Source organism: Eptesicus fuscus, chromosome 2, assembly GCF_027574615.1.
Source record: "Eptesicus fuscus isolate TK198812 chromosome 2, DD_ASM_mEF_20220401, whole genome shotgun sequence".
Lineage (NCBI taxonomy): Eukaryota > Metazoa > Chordata > Mammalia > Chiroptera > Vespertilionidae > Eptesicus > Eptesicus fuscus.
The window spans coordinates 26,268,813-26,285,346 of NC_072474.1; the positions used below are offsets into that span (position 1 = coordinate 26,268,813).

The following is a 16,534-nucleotide window of genomic DNA, read 5'->3' on the forward strand; positions in this document are numbered from 1 at the left end:
TTGTGGTTCCATACAAATTTTAGGATTGTTTTTTCTATTTCTGTGAAAAATGCTACTGGACTTTTGATAGGAATTGAATTGAATCTGTAGGTTGCTTGGTTGCTTGGGGTAGTATGGACATTTTAACAATATTAATTCTTCCAATCCAAGAACACAGGATATTTTTTTCCATTTACTTGTGTCATCTTCAATTCTTAAACATTGATAAGTTGAACATTTTCAGTATTCAGAATTCTATTTTGTTCACCATATCTTGCCTATGTAACACATAAGTACCTGGAGTGGGGTCCATGAATAAGTTATGATAATTTTGGTCAAGCCAGAGCAATAGTAGTATTTCAGTTTGCATCTCCCTCCCCCTGCTCCCCTGAGTTCCCACTGCTTGGTGGTAAAAGCCCCCAAACAGACGGGCCTGTGTACACTTAGCAAATGTACTATGTGCCTTTTCTCCTTCGCTTTAGGCTGATTTTGATAGAGCGGCGGAAGATGTGAGGAAGCTGAAAGCAAGGCCAGATGATGAAGAACTGAAGGAACTTTACGGGCTCTACAAACAATCTGTAATTGGAGACATCAATATTGGTATTTATTGTCATCTTTAAAATAGTGATATGCTTTCATCAATGTTTATAGAAGCACAGAGTAAAAAGTAAACCTGAAAATATGTCTATTCTTCTTTTGGCAGAGTGTCCAGGAATGCTAGATTTAAAGGGCAAGGCTAAGTGGGAAGCATGGAACCTCCAAAAAGGTTGTTAATTCTTAAATTCAGTGAACTTCCTTAATTTCCCAATGCATCTGTTAGTGAGATGATCTGTTTGTATCTTTCTAGGATTATCGAAGGAAGATGCCATGAATGCCTATATTTCTAAAGCAAAAGAGCTGATAGAAAAATATGGAATTTAGAATTCAGCGTATGAGAAAACTTTTCTTTTGAAGCCTTCGTAATGGTATCATGACCTAACATGTAGAGGAGAAATGCACTGTTAACTCATTACATTCATGAAAATTTTTGCTAGTAACATGAATTATAATCTTTAATTAGAGGTATGATTAAACTATATCTTTAAGGAAATTTTGCTTGCTAAAAACCAGGTGGTTTTTTGTGTTTTGTTTTTTTTACATTTAAAATAATTTATTTAGGTTTCTGATTCATCACCTGTCAGAGACTAATCAATATAAAGAGATGATTCTAAACACTGTTTTTAAAAATTATTGCTCTGGTAGTGTGTGCACAAAACATTAACAATTGTTTGTTATTTTTAAAAAATAAGTATATTTTTATTGATTTCAGAGAGGAAGAGAGAGGGAGAGAGAGATAGAAACATCAATGATGAGAGAGAATCACTGATTGGCTACCTCCTGTACTCCCCACACTGGGGATCGAGCCCACAACCTGGGCATGTGCTCTGACTGGGAATCCAACTGTGACCTCCTGGTTCACAGGTTGACACTCAACCACTGAGCCATGCTGGCTGGACACAATTGTTTGTTTTTTTGGCTCATCTGTTTTTCTACAGTGGTGTAATCAACATTTAAAGAACCAATAACAAAGCTATTCCTTTGTTGCACCGTGTAGCTTTGGGATCGACACTGGCACGGGCCTGATTCTAGTCCTGAAATATACTATCTAGTGGTAATATACCTCTTATGTTGAGTTTTATCAGAGTGAAAGTGTAGAGTCTGAAATATATCGGCCCAATACTCAGTTTTTCTTGCTGGTACACAGACTCTGAAAAAAGAGTTTCTCTCTTTTTTTTAATCCTTACCTGAGGATATGTGTTTATTGATTTTTAGAGAGAGAGAGAAATATCAGTGTGAGAGAAATATAGATTTGTTGCCTCCCATACACACTCTGATCAGGGATCGAACCCACAATCTAGGTGTGTGCGCTGACCGGGAATGGAATCCACAACCTTTTGGTCTACAGGACACGACTCCAACCAGCTGTAGCCACCCAGCCAGGATGAAGATAGTCTCATTTTAATAGTTCTAAAATATGTTTGAGGTTTCATAGGCTACAAATCTACCCAAAACAGTGTACCTTTATTGCCTGCATGAGGGTTCAGGTTTGGTATGGTATGACCAGAGGGATAGATTGATTTCATATGACTTTTTTAAAAAGAATCTAGATTCAGTAGATGAATTTCTAGGGGATTATGCTGAACGGAAAAAAAGCCAATCCCTAAAGGTTACATACTGCCCCGTTTCTGTAATGTTCTTGACACAGACCTAAAAGGCCGAACAGGGATTGCCAGGGAGGAGGGACATAGGTGTTGTTAAAAGGGCAGGGGGAGGAATCCTGTGGTCTAGGAATGCTCTGTATCTTGATGATATGAATGACAATTTCCTGGTTGTGATGTTACACTAGATGTTTGTGGGATGTTAGTATGAGGAGAAACTGTTTCTATACTATTTCTTTCAACCACATGTGAATCTACAATTGTCTCAAAATAAAAAGTTTAATTAACAATAAATCTAGCTTGATTTCTAATTTGGAAAATTTGTGGGTTTAACAATGATTCTCATTTCTATTAAGTTTTGCCTCAAGATAGAAGTCTTACACAATGAGTCAACATCCAAATCCAACAGTGAGAAGACATCAGCAGTGGAGGCCTGGTCCTTCCAATCGAAGCCTTGAAAACTCTCAGAGCTATTCCCATGTGGACCTCACCTCCCCAGGTGGAGAGGCAGGTGAGAAAGCTCACCCCAAAAGCCTGGCATTGGCTCCTTTTTAGGATTTCCATTTGTGGACTATAATAACTAAAAATTATTTAAACTAATAATCAAGAATCTAAATTACTTTAGTACGAGTTCGTCTGTAAGGGAACCCTGGAAGTCATATACCAGAGAGTAAAGCACAGCACAGCATGTACTAAACATTTAACATCATTTGCTTGAGGCTATTTTTAGCCCAAATTTATTATTATGTGAATTCTAGTCAAAGCCCTTTCTCCATAACGCATTTTATATTATTTGTACTTTCTTTTTTTTTTTTTTTTAATTTCTTTATTGATTAAGGTGTCACATATTTGTCCTCATCCCCCCATTCCCATCCCACCCCTCTCCCCACGCATGCCCCAATCCCCTGTTGAACTTAACCGTTGGATAGGCTTATATGCATGCATACAGGTCCTTTGGTTGAACTCTCCCCCTCCCCCCACCCTCCCCCTACCCTCCCCTATCCTCCCTCTGAGGCCCGATAGTCCGATCGATGCCTCCTTGCTTCTGGTTCTGTTCTTGTTCCTCAGTCTATGTTGTTCATCATTTCCCCTAGATGAGCGAGATCATATGTCACTAGATATATACTAATAAGAACTGAATGTGAGACGAGCAATAATAGTTATGCTGACAGGCAAATGAATCAATCTGTAGCGAGCTTCCCCCTGGACCAACAGTTCTTTTGAGACCCAATTTCAATGTCCAGTAGTTCCTTATGTGTACATGTCAGCACTGACCCCTCAGCTCTGGATGGTGGACAAATGGTGGTAATGGAGGTCCGACTCCCTCTGGTTTGGTCTCGGCCGAACCCAGGGGCACGGCGTCACCTAGACTAAGGGGCACGTGGCCTCACCCCTACCCAAGGGGCGCGTGGTCTCACCCGGGCCTGGGACCCAGCCTCACCCGGATGGATCCAGGGGCGCACAGCCTCACCCGGACCCAGGATCTGGCTTCACCCGTACCCAGGGATGCTTGGCCTCTCCCAGACCCAGGGGCACGTGGCCTCACCCGGGCCTAGGTGCACGAGGCCTCATCTGGATCCAGGGACACATGGTCGCACCCGGACCCAGGGACGCTTGGCCTCTCCCAGACCCAGGGCCACTTGGGCTCACCCGGGCCTAGGTGTACGAGGCCTCACCTGGATCCAGGGACACATGGTCTCACCCGGACCCAGGGATGCTTGGCCTCTCCCAGACCCAGGGCCACTTGGGCTCACCCGGGCCTAGGTGCACGAGGCCTCATCCGGATCCAGGGACACATGGTCGCACCCGGACCCAGGGGCGCTTGGCCTCTCCCAGACCCAGGGCCACTTGGGCTCACCCGGGCCTAGGTGCACGCGGCCTCACCCGGATCCAGGGACACATGGTCTCACCCGGACCCAGGGACGCTTGGCCTCTCCCAGACCCAGGGCCACTTGGGCTCACCCGGGCCTAGGTGCACGCGGCCTCACCCGGATCCAGGGACACATGGTCTCACCCGGACCGAGGGACGCTTGGCCTCTCCCAGACCCAGGGCCACTTGGGCTCACCCGGGCCTAGGTGCACGAGGCCTCACCCGGATCCAGGGACACATGGTCTCACCCGGACCGAGGGACGCTTGGCCTCTCCCAGACCCAGGGCCACTTGGGCTCACCCGGGCCTAGGTGCACGAGGCCTCATCTGGATCCAGGGACACATGGTCGCACCCGGACCCAGGGACGCTTGGCCTCTCCCAGACCCAGGGCCACTTGGGCTCACCCGGGCCTAGGTGCACGCGGCCTCACCCGGATCCAGGGACACATGGTCTCACACAGACCCAGGGACGCTTGGCCTCTCCCAGACCCAGGGCCACTTGGGCTCACCCGGGCCTAGGTGCACGAGGCCTCACCCGGATCCAGGGACACATGGTCGCACCCGGACCCAGGGACGCTTGGTCTCTCCCAGACCCAGGGCCACTTGGGCTCACCCGGGCCTAGGTGCACGAGGCCTCACCCGGATCCAGGGACACATGGTCTCACCCGGACCGAGGGACGCTTGGCCTCTCCCAGACCCAGGGCCACTTGGGCTCACCCGGGCCTAGGTGCACGAGGCCTCATCTGGATCCAGGGACACATGGTCGCACCCGGACCCAGGGACGCTTGGCCTCTCCCAGACCCAGGGCCACTTGGGCTCACCCGGGCCTAGGTGCACGCGGCCTCACCCGGATCCAGGGACACATGGTCTCACCCGGACCCAGGGACGCTTGGCCTCTCCCAGACCCAGGGCCACTTGGGCTCACCCGGGCCTAGGTGCACGCGGCCTCACCCGGATCCAGGGACACATGGTCTCACCCGGATCCAGGGACGCTTGGCCTCTCCCAGACCCAGGGCCACTTGGGCTCACCCGGGCCTAGGTGCACGAGGCCTCACCCGGATCCAGACACATGGTCTCACCCGGACCGAGGGACGCTTGGCCTCTCCCAGACCCAGGGCCACTTGGGCTCACCCGGGCCTAGGTGCACGAGGCCTCATCCGGATTCAGGGACACATGGTCGCACCCGGACCGAGGGACGCTTGGCCTCTCCCAGACCCAGGGCCACTTTGGCTCACCCGGGCCTAGGTGCACGAGGCCTCATCCGGATCCAGGGACACATGGTCGCACCCGGACCCAGGGACGCTTGGCCTCTCCCAGACCCAGGGCCACTTGGGCTCACCCGGGCCTAGGTGCACGAGGCCTCATCCGGATCCAGGGACACATGGTCGCACCCGGACCCAGGGACGCTTGGCCTCTCCCAGACCCAGGGCCACTTTGGCTCACCCGGGCCTAGGTGCACGAGGCCTCATCCGGATCCAGGGACACATGGTCTCACCCGGACCCAGGGACGCTTGGCCTCTCCCAGACCCAGGGCCACTTGGGCTCACCCGGGCCTAGGTGCACGCGGCCTCACCCGGATCCAGGGACACATGGTCTCACCCGGACCCAGGGACGCTTGGCCTCTCCCAGACCCAGGGCCACTTGGGCTCACCCGGGCCTAGGTGCACGAGGCCTCACCCGGATCCAGGGACACATGGTCTCACCCGGACCGAGGGACGCTTGGCCTCTCCCAGACCCAGGGCCACTTGGGCTCACCCGGGCCTAGGTGCACGAGGCAGCATCTGGATCCAGGGACACATGGTCGCACCCGGACCCAGGGACGCTTGGCCTCTCCCAGACCCAGGGCCACTTGGGCTCACCCGGGCCTAGGTGCACGCGGCCTCACCCGGATCCAGGGACACATGGTCTCACCCGGACCCAGGGACGCTTGGCCTCTCCCAGACCCAGGGCCACTTGGGCTCACCCGGGCCTAGGTGCACGAGGCCTCACCCGGATCCAGGGACACATGGTCTCACCCGGACCCAGGGACGCTTGGCCTCTCCCAGACCCAGGGCCACTTGGGCTCACCCGGGCCTAGGTGCACGCGGCCTCACCCGGATCCAGGGACACACGGTCTCACCCGGACCCAGGGACGCTTGGCCTCTCAGACCCCGGGGCACGTGACCTCACCCATGCCTAGGCGCACGAGGCCTCACCCGGATCCAGGGACACACGGTCTCACCCAGACCCAGGGACGCCTGGCCTCCCCCAGACCCAGGGGCACGTGGCCTCACCCGGGCCTAGGCGCACGAGGCCTCACCCGGATCCAGGGACACACGGTCTCACCCGGACCCAGGGACGCCTGGCCTCCCCCAGACCCAGGGGTACGCGGCCCCACCCGGGCCTAGGTGCACGAGGCCCCACCCGGATCCAGGGACACATGGTCTCGCCCGGACCTAGGGGTGCGTGGCCTCTCTCAGACCCAGGGGCACGTGGCCTCACCTGGACCTAGGTGCACGAAGCCACCCGGACCCAGGGGCGCGTTACCTCTCTCAGACCCCTGGTCGCGTGGTCTCACCCGGATCCAGGGGCTCACGGCCTCACCCGTACTCGGGACCCAGCCTTACCCGGATCCAGGGGCCCACGGCCTCACCCGGACCCAGGGTTCAGATTCGCCCGGACCCAGGGGCACATGGCCTCACCCGAACCCGGAATCCAGCTTCTCCTGGACCCAGGGGCGCGTGGCCTCACCCAAACCCAGGGGCGTGAGGCCTCACCTAGACCCAGAGGCGTGTGACCACATCTGAGCCCAGAGGCTCGCAGGCTCGCCTGGACTCGGGTCTCAGCGGGGTTTCGTCTTCTTGATCCCAATTCCTGTTGGTCAATTCCCTCTCAGCAATTCCTTCGGTCATTTTCTCAGAGCTCCAGGGCGGCTGCCGCAGAACTCGTTGGGCGGCGGGCTCGGCAAGGCTCCGGTGTGCCCGGTGCCCGGCGGTGGGCTGGTCCGGTGTCGCTGCGTCGGCCCTTGGGTCTGCAATGGTGGCCAGTCACTGAGCGTGCGCACCTGGCCACTTCGGGGCATTGAGATTCTTGAAGGACTCGGAGGTCAGCAAGCACGGAGTCTCCCACCCCATGTCTCCCAGGGGCTCGTCTGTCCGTGCTCGGCAGCGAGTGGAGCCGTCCCCTCAGCCGGAGACCGCCGGGGGAACTGCGCCGAGCACGTTCCTGGCCACCATTGTGTCGCCTGAGCCATAGTTCTTAAAGTGTGGACTTTGGGTCACAGGCATCAGCATCATCCTGCGTACCCCTCTCTTTTATTCTAGTTGTAGAGCATCTGCTCAGCCAGCCCCCCGGTCTTTCTGGCTGGTGTCTGCTCTGCTCTCCCGTCGTAGTCTTAATATTGTTGTGGTAGGCAACTATCAGGCTGCCGCCCTATGTCTTCATCTTGGTCCTCCTTTGTACAGTTAAGTCTTGATTGTTGTTGGTGTCACTGGGAGGAATTGTCCTCCAGGCCAATTGGCCGTGAGGACCCTCTTTGTCCATATAGGAAGAGTTGCTGTGCAGGAGACATGTTTGTGGGCCGGGTCTTGATGCCGCAATGCCTTGGCGCTCACTGAGTCTGCCTCTAGAATGCCTCCCTTATGCAAGTGATTGAAATCTGGTGTCATCTCCCACCAACCACTAGATGCCCTCGTTTCTGAGTCTCCAATGCAGTGTGGGTCAGCCACTACCTGAGGCACTCAGCAGGAAAAAGCTTCTGCTCAGCTTGGCTGGGGCGGAGCTACAGGGTGGAGCCTACAACCTTGGCTTCCTGTCAGCCCCGCCCTATGAGGCTCCTGTGTCTGTGTCCCTCTGTATTCCTTGCAAACACCTCTGAGAGAAACGCGCCCTGGAGTTTCGCCCACTGCCAAACAGTCCAGTCCCTCCCCTAATGAATCTGGACTCCCAGATTCTCGCCTGGAACTGGGTTTCAGTGCAGTTGGAACTGGGTCTCAGCGCAGTCTGGCGTCCCTGTCTCCTTCCCAGCAGGGCCACCCAGTGGCGCAGGCAAAAGTCCGTCCTTTGCGCACCTTCCAGTGCGCGCGTCTGGAGCCGCCGCTTCTCTGTGCCTCCGCCACCACAGCCCAAATTCATTCCCCCAGCGTGCGCCTGGCTTCCCAGGGTTTCGCCCGGAACTGGGGTTCAGTGCAGTCGGAACTGGGGTTCAGCACGGTCCTGAGCTTATGTCTCCTTCCCGCTAGGGCAGTTCAGTGGCGCAGGCAACAGTCCGTCCTTTGCGCCCCTTCCCGTGCGCGCCTCTGGAGCTCTGCCTTCCCCCGCTCCTCTGTGCCTGCGCCCCACAGCCCAGATTCATTCCCCCAGCCTGCGCCTGGCTTCCCAGGGTTTCGCCCGGAACTGGCGCTCAGTGCAGTCGGAGCCGGCGCTTAGCGCAATCCGGAGCCTTTATCTCCTTCCTGCCAGTGAACGCCGGCCAGGCCGTCAGCCGTCCCCTCCTCTCCGGCTCCATCCTCCCCGCAGGCGCGCGTGCTCGTGTCTCCGCCAGTTTCTCCATACCTCAGGCTTTTACGGCTCCCCCGATTGTCCCCGTGGCCTTCTCCTTCCCCCCAGCTGTGGGCATTTCAGTCCGCCAGCTCTCCTGTGGTTCTGGACGATGTCCGTTCTGACCTCTAGTTGTGCCTTTGAAATTGTTGTGCCCGGCTGCAGGTTAGGTGTTTCACCTATGCCGCCATCTTGGTTTCTGTTATTTGTACTTTCTTAAAAAGTACTGATAAATTCTGAAAAATATCTCCTGTATGCATTTCCTTTGATCTTATTTACTAAGACTTTATATATGATTTTAAAATTGCTAAAAAACATGAACCCATATTATGTGAACATAAACATACCAATGCTTTAAAAGTTAACATTTTCATATATGATGTTGGGTTAAGCAGTTTAAGCCATAAGCAAGAGACATAAGTTACATCAATCAAGTACTAGAGTTTATAGTGAAGATCCACAGGAAATAAGGAAATCGGGATGTCTGAGAGAACAGCCAGGATTCCAAGGACAAACAGTTTGGGAATTGCCGGAGCCTGCAGGATCCACACGGCTCAGAGACACGGGGCCTCTTCATTCTCATTGGGAGCATCTACCCACCTGTAGTCTTCATTGTTTTGACCCAGCTCATTTTCCCATCCCTGCTTTTCCCCCTTTTTGCTCCTGTTTGCTTCCAGCTGTTCTGCTTCCTCCTCACGTCAACATCAAATAGTCACAGAGTGAGGCTGAGGTGCCTATGGGGACGTGGCGTTTGTACTTGGCCACTCCATACTCCCCCTGGGTCAAAGTCAGTCACTGCCAGGGCAACAGCAGGGCCACCCAGAGCCAAAGGGCAATCGATGTAGGAGGAACCCACCAGAAGGGGGCAAGGGCTCCCCGGCACTCTGAGTACCAACAGAGCAGCCGGCAATGATTGTTTAGGACCGTCTTGTTTTAACCAAGCAGTAGGTTACATTTTCTAATTAATTGGAATGAGCCTATAATTCAAAAGATTAGATCAAGCTTTGAGCCCGTGTGCAGCTGAAACAATTTAATTTCAAGCAGGTGCCCTGTCTGCCATTTTCACTGTTAAAATAATTGAATGTAAAAATGGATCATTTACTAAGCAGGAATTTTGTTGACAAACTTCCCACAGATGAGACTCAAATGAGATTCTAATACAAAGACAAAGGCCCTATCAGAAGTATGCTTGACCCATCTGTCTTTTGTCCCCAGATACAGGTGTGTGTATTTATAACAAATCCCCCGACCGTAGCAAATGTATAGCTTTCCAATTTCTGAATGAAAACAATGAACTACTTCTGAAAATAAAATTTTAAGTATCATATAATCACTTGGACTTTTTAAGACCGGAAAAATGTCTAGTCAGGCAAGCATCGATATTTCTAGACACTTGGTTATGTAGTTCATGATGAAGGTCTCATTGGAAGTTTCCATGAGATAAAAGTGATTTCCTGGACGCACATGAATATGAAAACTCCCACTGATGACATCTTCCCAGGCTAGAAATAAACAAAATTATAAATTTAGTAACAATAGACACCAAAGACAACAAAACACATACTTCCAGATATTACCTTTCAAAGACCTGACCCCAGTGGCAAGTTGGTTTCAAGGTCTCATGTTCTATAAGTCCTGAATTTTTAATTTCTCTAAGACCTATCAGTATACAGCAGTAGTACCTGCATTCTCTCATTTTACACACGACTGACATCTCTCCATTTATATTAAGTAAAACTTGGGCCCGTTTTCTACTCATTGCAGTAACTGCTGGTTGAACTTTATCTCAATAAAATACTCAAAATTATTTCACCTTCTATATCCTTTACTATATCTTCAGATCCAACAAAGCATGTCAAGTCACAAGATAGAATGGCCTCAGATGGTGCATTAAAGCTGTAAACAGAAAAGAACCAGTTAGTAACTTTTCCCAGGATTTTTCCTGAAGTATAACCAGTGTCACTTGAATGAACCAGGGTGTGTCCTCACTTCTTTCTCTTTTGCTGTTTCTAGCAATTCAAAAAAATTTTTACCAGCCATATTTCCACATGTCAGACTGTGGTCCCAGCCATTTTCTAAGATCATCTAACTTCTAGAACAGTAGAGATGGTAGCTGGATGGCACCTGGGCCCCCAGTCCAACTCAGGTGAGGCTGGTTACAACTAGGCCCTTTAACTGCCATTCCCCAGAGACAACCAGCTCTCCATGGTCCAGAGAGAGGTGCAACCAGCAGAACAAAAGCAGGTTCCCTGAGTTGGTTCCACGCATTCTTAGTTCAATCACAACAGCTTATTGAGTGTGGTGCTGTCTGCTGTGTTGGCCACTAAGAACCTGTGGATAAACAGGGTCTCTCTCCTCCTGCAATGTGTGAGTGCTGCCAAGGAGGACCTGCGAACACTTGACAGCTGGGGGTGAGGTGGCATTAAGCAAGGTCTCAAGGAAAAAGAGTTGAATCTGAGATCTGAATTAATAGGACAAAACTTGGCAAAGGGGAGAGAGGCAGCAGGGGAAGAGGGAATGAGCACAATGACTTACAGAGAGTAAAGGGGGGATTGGGACAAATTAAGGTAAAAGAGGTGGGTAAGGGCCAAGTCTAGGCCTCATAAAGGATTTTGGTCACCCTTAGAATGACAGGAAGCCACCCAAAGGGTTTAAGGCAAGTGCGCTGTGAAAAAAGTTGACTTCATACATCTGGGTATAATGTGGGACACAGGGTCTAGGATTTGCTCACTGGCTCTTTCAATAGTCCAGGCAAGAATTCCCACTCCTAAAAAATAAAAATAAAAAAAAATCCCCACTCTTGCCCAGAAAGTAGAAAACTAGAAGTGCCTCTCTCAACCTGATGATGAGAAAAAGCCCAACAAACTACAAGATCGCAACTCCTTGAACTCATCAGAGAGCTGGGTCTGCAAGGCAAACTAGAAAAGAAATTCCAAGGAGGGCCAGGCGCCTTTAAGGAGATGTGAGGCGTGCAGACTGGCTCACATGCACAAAGCACGGAGGAAGGGGTGTCTGCTGGCCATTCAAGGAAGAAGAAATCAGCTAAGATGTTAACAGGGTGCTGGAGATCAAGCAGGGAGGGCGGGGGGCTTGGGGGGGAGGGGTGTTGTCAGAATCCACACTGCTCGCCGGCCTTTTTGCACGGGCCTCACTACGGGTTCACGAGAAAGACTGGAAGGCTGTTCCCGCCGCCCCGGCCGGACTGAAGTTCTGCAAACCCAGACTGAGTGGGGCTGTCTCCGCGGCCACAGAGGGCGCCCGCAGCCCGCCGCCGCCCAGATCGGAGCGCACCCGAGCCCGCGCGGACCGGCGGCGGCGGGATCCGGGACCGGGGATCCGTGGGCCGGACCGCCCCCCGCCGCTTCCCCGACCCGTGAAAGGGGCCGGGCGACCCTCCGAGGAAGGACTTGTGGGGGGCGGGTCCCGGCCCGGGCGCCCGGGGCGGCAGCTATTGCCGGCGCGCGTTCGGCGGGGCCGGGCCGGCGGCGGCGGGAAGAGCCCGAGCCGGACCCCGCACCGGAGCCGGAGGAGGAACCGGCGGCGGGGGCGGCGGCCCGCGAGGGAAGCTTCCTGCCCGCCCGGGTGAGCGGCTGCCCCGCGAGCGGCTTCGCGACTTCCAGCACCACCGGCGCGGGGGCAGCTACCGGGTGGGCAGCCGCCAGCGGGGCAGGGCCCTTCGCCACGGTGCGCGAGGGGCTGCTCGTGCGGGCCGGCGAGAAGAAATGGGGGGGAACAGGTCTGAAGACCGAGACCTGCTCCGAGAACCGGAGGGTCCCGTCCGTCCTCGGCGGGGCTCTGGGCCAGCAGGGCCAGGGGCAGGAGCACCCGCCCCCTCTCCGAGGTGCTTGTGAGTGACGGGGTGGGCACTGCCCGTCCCACGGGCTCTGAGTGCTCATTGGCGCCCAGGCCTCGGACCTCAGAAGGCGCCTGAGTCCGCGCGCCGCGCTGAGTGCTGCCCGTGGACGGGGGTACCACCCGGTGTTTTCTCTGCGGGTGTGGCCGCCGCACGGGCAGGCCCAGTGCCGGGGTGCGGGGGGGGGTCATCCTCCCGGAGATCACGCCCCCCCCCCAAGGCGTGTGTGCGTGGCGGGGGTGGGGGGTGTCATGTGCCTGGGAATGGACACCCGTCTTGATTATTCAGGGTAGCTGAGCAACCTGCTCTCCTGGCTGATGGAAACTCACAGGTCACCCGTGGCCTGGCCTTATTGTAGCAAACCTCCCCCTTTGCTTGGCCTGGGCTCCTCCGGCCACGGCCAAGAGCTGCCTGGAGTTCCACACTCTCGGGGGCCGCGGGGAGGCGCTGCTGGTTGTCGGGTAAGAAGGACGCAGGGAGGAGGGGACGCACGGGGACCAGCAGACTGATACCTCTGCGAGGCAGAGAGCGCGGTTGGCTGCCTCTCCTTGGCCGTCGCTGCCCACTCAGCTGTAGTGTTTGTGGTCCACTGGGGTCCTCCAAGTATTCCCCCTCAGAGGCCTGCAGGGGCCCTTGGCGGTGAGACACAGGACGTCCTGACTAGGTTTCCCGCTGACCTTCTCTTGTCTGTTGCTGGGGCTTCTGTAGCAGTGACCACCAACCACGGGGCTTAAAACAATAGAGACTCGCCAGGCCGGTGTGGCTCAGGGTGAGGTTCAAAGGTCAGGGCACATGCCAAGATTAGGGGCTCGATCCCTAGTAGGGGGCGTGCAGGAGGCGGCCAGTCAATCATTGATGTTTCTCTCTCCCTCTCCCTTCCTCTCTGAAATCAATAAAAATACATGAAAGAAAGAAAGAAAGAAAGAAAGAAAGAAAGAAAGAAAGAAAGAAAGAAAGAAAGAAAGAAAGAAAGAAAGAAAGAAAGAAAGAAGGAAGGAAGAAAGAGAAAGAAAGAAAGAAAGAAAGAAAGAAAGAAAGAAAGAAAGAAAGAAAGAAAGAAAGAGAAAGAAAGAAAGAAAGAAAGAAAGAAAGACTGGGAACAAGGCAGGAGGCCAGAAAGAGTCCCCTGGGTGGGGCAGGTGGGCAGATAGGCCATAAAATGGGCACTAAATCCCAGGCCCTTCTTTCTTACTAAGCAAAAGCCTCAAGCTGCTGGAAGCGGGGCATCAGACACTCTCACTCCCCTACAGGTGAGGGCCCACATCTATACCAACCACAGACACAGGCAGGCATGCTGAGTCTCCCACTCACAAGGCCCAAGCACAGGGGACCTGCCTAAGATGGGAGCTCAAGACTCTAGGACGTCCAACAACTTCCCATCTTACCCCAGAGGCTGACACCACACGTCCGGTAACAACTGTCTGTCAGTGGGGACGGACTGTTCTGTGAGGCACAGGAAAGACTGGTGCATTGAGGAAAACTCTCCAGGAGCCCAGTCCCCACGCTGAGCACACAGTAACACTAGGGGACTTGGAAGCTGGCATTTCCCTGAGGAACAATAGTAACAACAAAAGCCAAGCAGGTCATCTCCAGTCTAGATCGACTGAAATCCCCGTACTTATAGCCCGATGAGATGTGCTCAGGTCCAGGTGTAAAAATATGTCCTGCAGTCTGTTTTATGCATGATAGCTGGCTCTCAATAAACAAAAATTATCAGACATAAGAAAGCAAGAAATAACTCCATCGTCAAGAGGCAAAGCAATGAAAAGAATCAGACTCAATAAGACCCAGATGTTGGAACTATCTGACAGGGACCTAAAATACCTGTGTGTGAGATGTCAAAGGGTTTCATGGAAAAGGTGGACCACATGTGTAGGGCAAATGGGAAATTTGTTAGAGAGGTGAGAACTAGAAGAAAGTCCAGTGGAAATTGTAGGAACAAACTGTAACCCAAATAAATTCCTTTGACAGGCCCATCAGTGGACTGGATACAGCTGAGGAAAGAATCATTGAACCTGAAGATGGTCAACAGGAATTATCCAAACTGAAAGGCAAAGAAAGACAGTTTAAAAAGGCAGACTATTCCAGAGCCAAGGGACAAAACCCAGCAGCCTCGCATGTACTGGTGTACAATCAGGTTCCAGGAGGAGACAAGAGAACGGCACCAACGCTCAGGCAGGAGACGAGGAGCTTGAGTGAGTCGGGAGCTGCCACAGCTCACCTGCCACAGATTTCCATTCTGGCCACCAGGCTCTGAACCCTGTGGTCATGGAAACAGAGAAGACAGAGAGGGGCGCTATAGGCCTGATTTTATTTTATTTTTATTTTTGGAAGCAGCTGAGAGCTGCAGAGACCAGAAGAGAGAACAGACTGAGAAGGTTGAAGGAGAGATTGAAGGAGTGGGAGTGAAGAGGGGAGAAGAACCCAGAAAGCAGGTTCGGAGAGAATTTTTGGAGTTTGGAGAGAGGGGGCATATGTTGTGAGTAGCTATTACACTCGGATCTACTGGGGGGAGGAAGAGAGTGCTGAGAAGGTTTTCTCTATTGTATGAGTGCAATATCCCTGTGAGTGATTTCTCTTTCACTTTGGTGTTGGGGGGTTTCTCCTGAGAGCTGTTGGGAGTGTGGCTAATGTTGCTGCCCTGGCTGAGCAGCCTGCAGCAGCCTTGAGTGACACTAGCCTAGATGGCAGCTGCAGAGTCACAAGTAAGGGTGAGCCCCCCAACAGCCTTTGTGACAGTCTCTCCTGCCTCCCAGCGCCTTCCCCTCATGCATCCCTTAGACAAGACCCCCGTGACGCTTACCAAAACCCCACTTTTTTTTGTTTGAATTGACCAATCTGGCTTTGGCCCAGGAACCCCAAAGCACTTTACCACAGACGCTGTAATAAAGGTGTGTGTCCCCGTCCTGCCACACTGTCTGCCTACACCTGCCCTGCCCACCCCGGGCCCCCCAGGCGTGCCGTGGCCCTCCTCCGGGGCCCGTGGGTAATAACCCGATTTCACTTCCTCTGGTAGGCTGTGGTTGACCATGGCCCACCACCGACAGACACCCTGAGGCTCTGCTAAGATGTTAAAGCCACAACAGCCTTTGGTAGTGAATTTTTGTGGTTTTTTTTTTTAACTGTAGTAGTTAGTTACGTTGCCAATCTGACCTCATTTAGTCCTCACCGCAACACCTGGAGAGAGTTTTTATTCTCTGACAGGTGGGACACAAACTGTTAAAGCAACTTGCTCTGAATCTCACAGTTGGTAAGCCACGGGCAGAGGGTTTTGATCTTGGGAGGCAGACTGGACAGACAGCATGTTTAACCATTGTGCGAGGCTTAATGATTAAACCAGCTTTTGCCTACAGCATTTCATTGAATGTGCACCGTGACTTGGATTACTTTTCTATTTGGGGGCAGGGAAGGACGTGATGTCAGACTGGTTCCTTTGTGCTCAGCCAGCGGCACAGACAGCTTATCCCTGTGAGACTCACACTTGGGCAAAGATGGTTGGGACAGAAATGGCAAGAGGAATAGACTTCGGTCACCAGGGGGCAGCTGGTGAACTTAGTGCTAGATTGGAGATGGCAGTGCACAGAGGGATGTGTCATAGGTGAGTGGGATTGTCTGTTCTCAAGGCGCTTCAGGTCGTTCCACTTTTTGAAGATATTTGTATAAACTTCTAGCCACAAACACTGCCGTGGCGGCCCTATGCCTAGTTCTAGCCTTTGTGGGGGAAATAAAAGAAACAGGGGCCCAAGCATCTGCCTTCTAGGGACCTACGTGGAGGAGACAAAACCCAGGCAAAATTGGAGGGATGCGTGACAGAATCTAACGGTGACTAAGGGCCGAAGGCTGGCCCCTACTCACTGCGATGGGGAAGTTAGAGCGAGGGGCAGGTTTAGATGATTGGGGAGGCTTTACAGAATGTTAGGTCTCCAGGCCTCCAGGAGAGCCAGCCTCAATACATACATCCCAAGCAATGGTCAGATGCCATGGGGTTAAACGAGTTCGGGAACAGAATTCACTAAAAGCCAACCACGCCTTCCTCCCCGGTTCACCTCCACACAACTCAGAAAGGAGGGCTCTGCTCTGGCCCTTGGAGAAGATGGGGGTGCCTTGGTGTTGGTTT

At 53.1% G+C, this 16,534-nt stretch overlaps 2 protein-coding genes across 5 annotated transcripts in view; one reads left to right on the plus strand and one right to left on the minus strand.

Moving 5' to 3' along the window:
• ACBD7 (acyl-CoA binding domain containing 7) overlaps positions 1-10,481 on the plus strand; it is a 35,619-nt gene extending 25,138 nt beyond the window's left edge. Inside the window, exons 3-7 of one of the 3 annotated variants that reach the window (XR_008558083.1) lie at positions 462-579; positions 683-745; positions 827-944; positions 2,534-2,688; positions 10,405-10,481. Coding sequence is in view for 2 of the 3 variants with exons in the window: in XM_008148820.3 (XP_008147042.2) it covers positions 462-579; positions 683-745; positions 827-900 (255 nt within the window). In the remaining variant the exon portion in view is untranslated. Of the gene's footprint in view, positions 1-461; positions 580-682; positions 746-826; positions 945-2,533; positions 2,741-10,404 lie in introns of those variants that run through there. The other 2 variants (XM_008148820.3, XM_054726053.1) reach the window with 2 other exon arrangements.
• Positions 8,776-16,534, minus strand: part of OLAH (oleoyl-ACP hydrolase) — a 32,996-nt gene continuing 25,237 nt past the window's right edge. For both annotated transcript variants that reach the window (XM_054726044.1, XM_008148874.3), the window contains exons 7-8: positions 10,378-10,460; positions 8,776-10,066 (exon numbers count right to left, since the gene is read on the minus strand). In XM_054726044.1, coding sequence (XP_054582019.1) covers positions 9,930-10,066; positions 10,378-10,460 — 220 coding nt within the window. In that variant the 3' untranslated portion in view covers positions 8,776-9,929. The remainder of the gene's footprint in view (positions 10,067-10,377; positions 10,461-16,534) is intronic.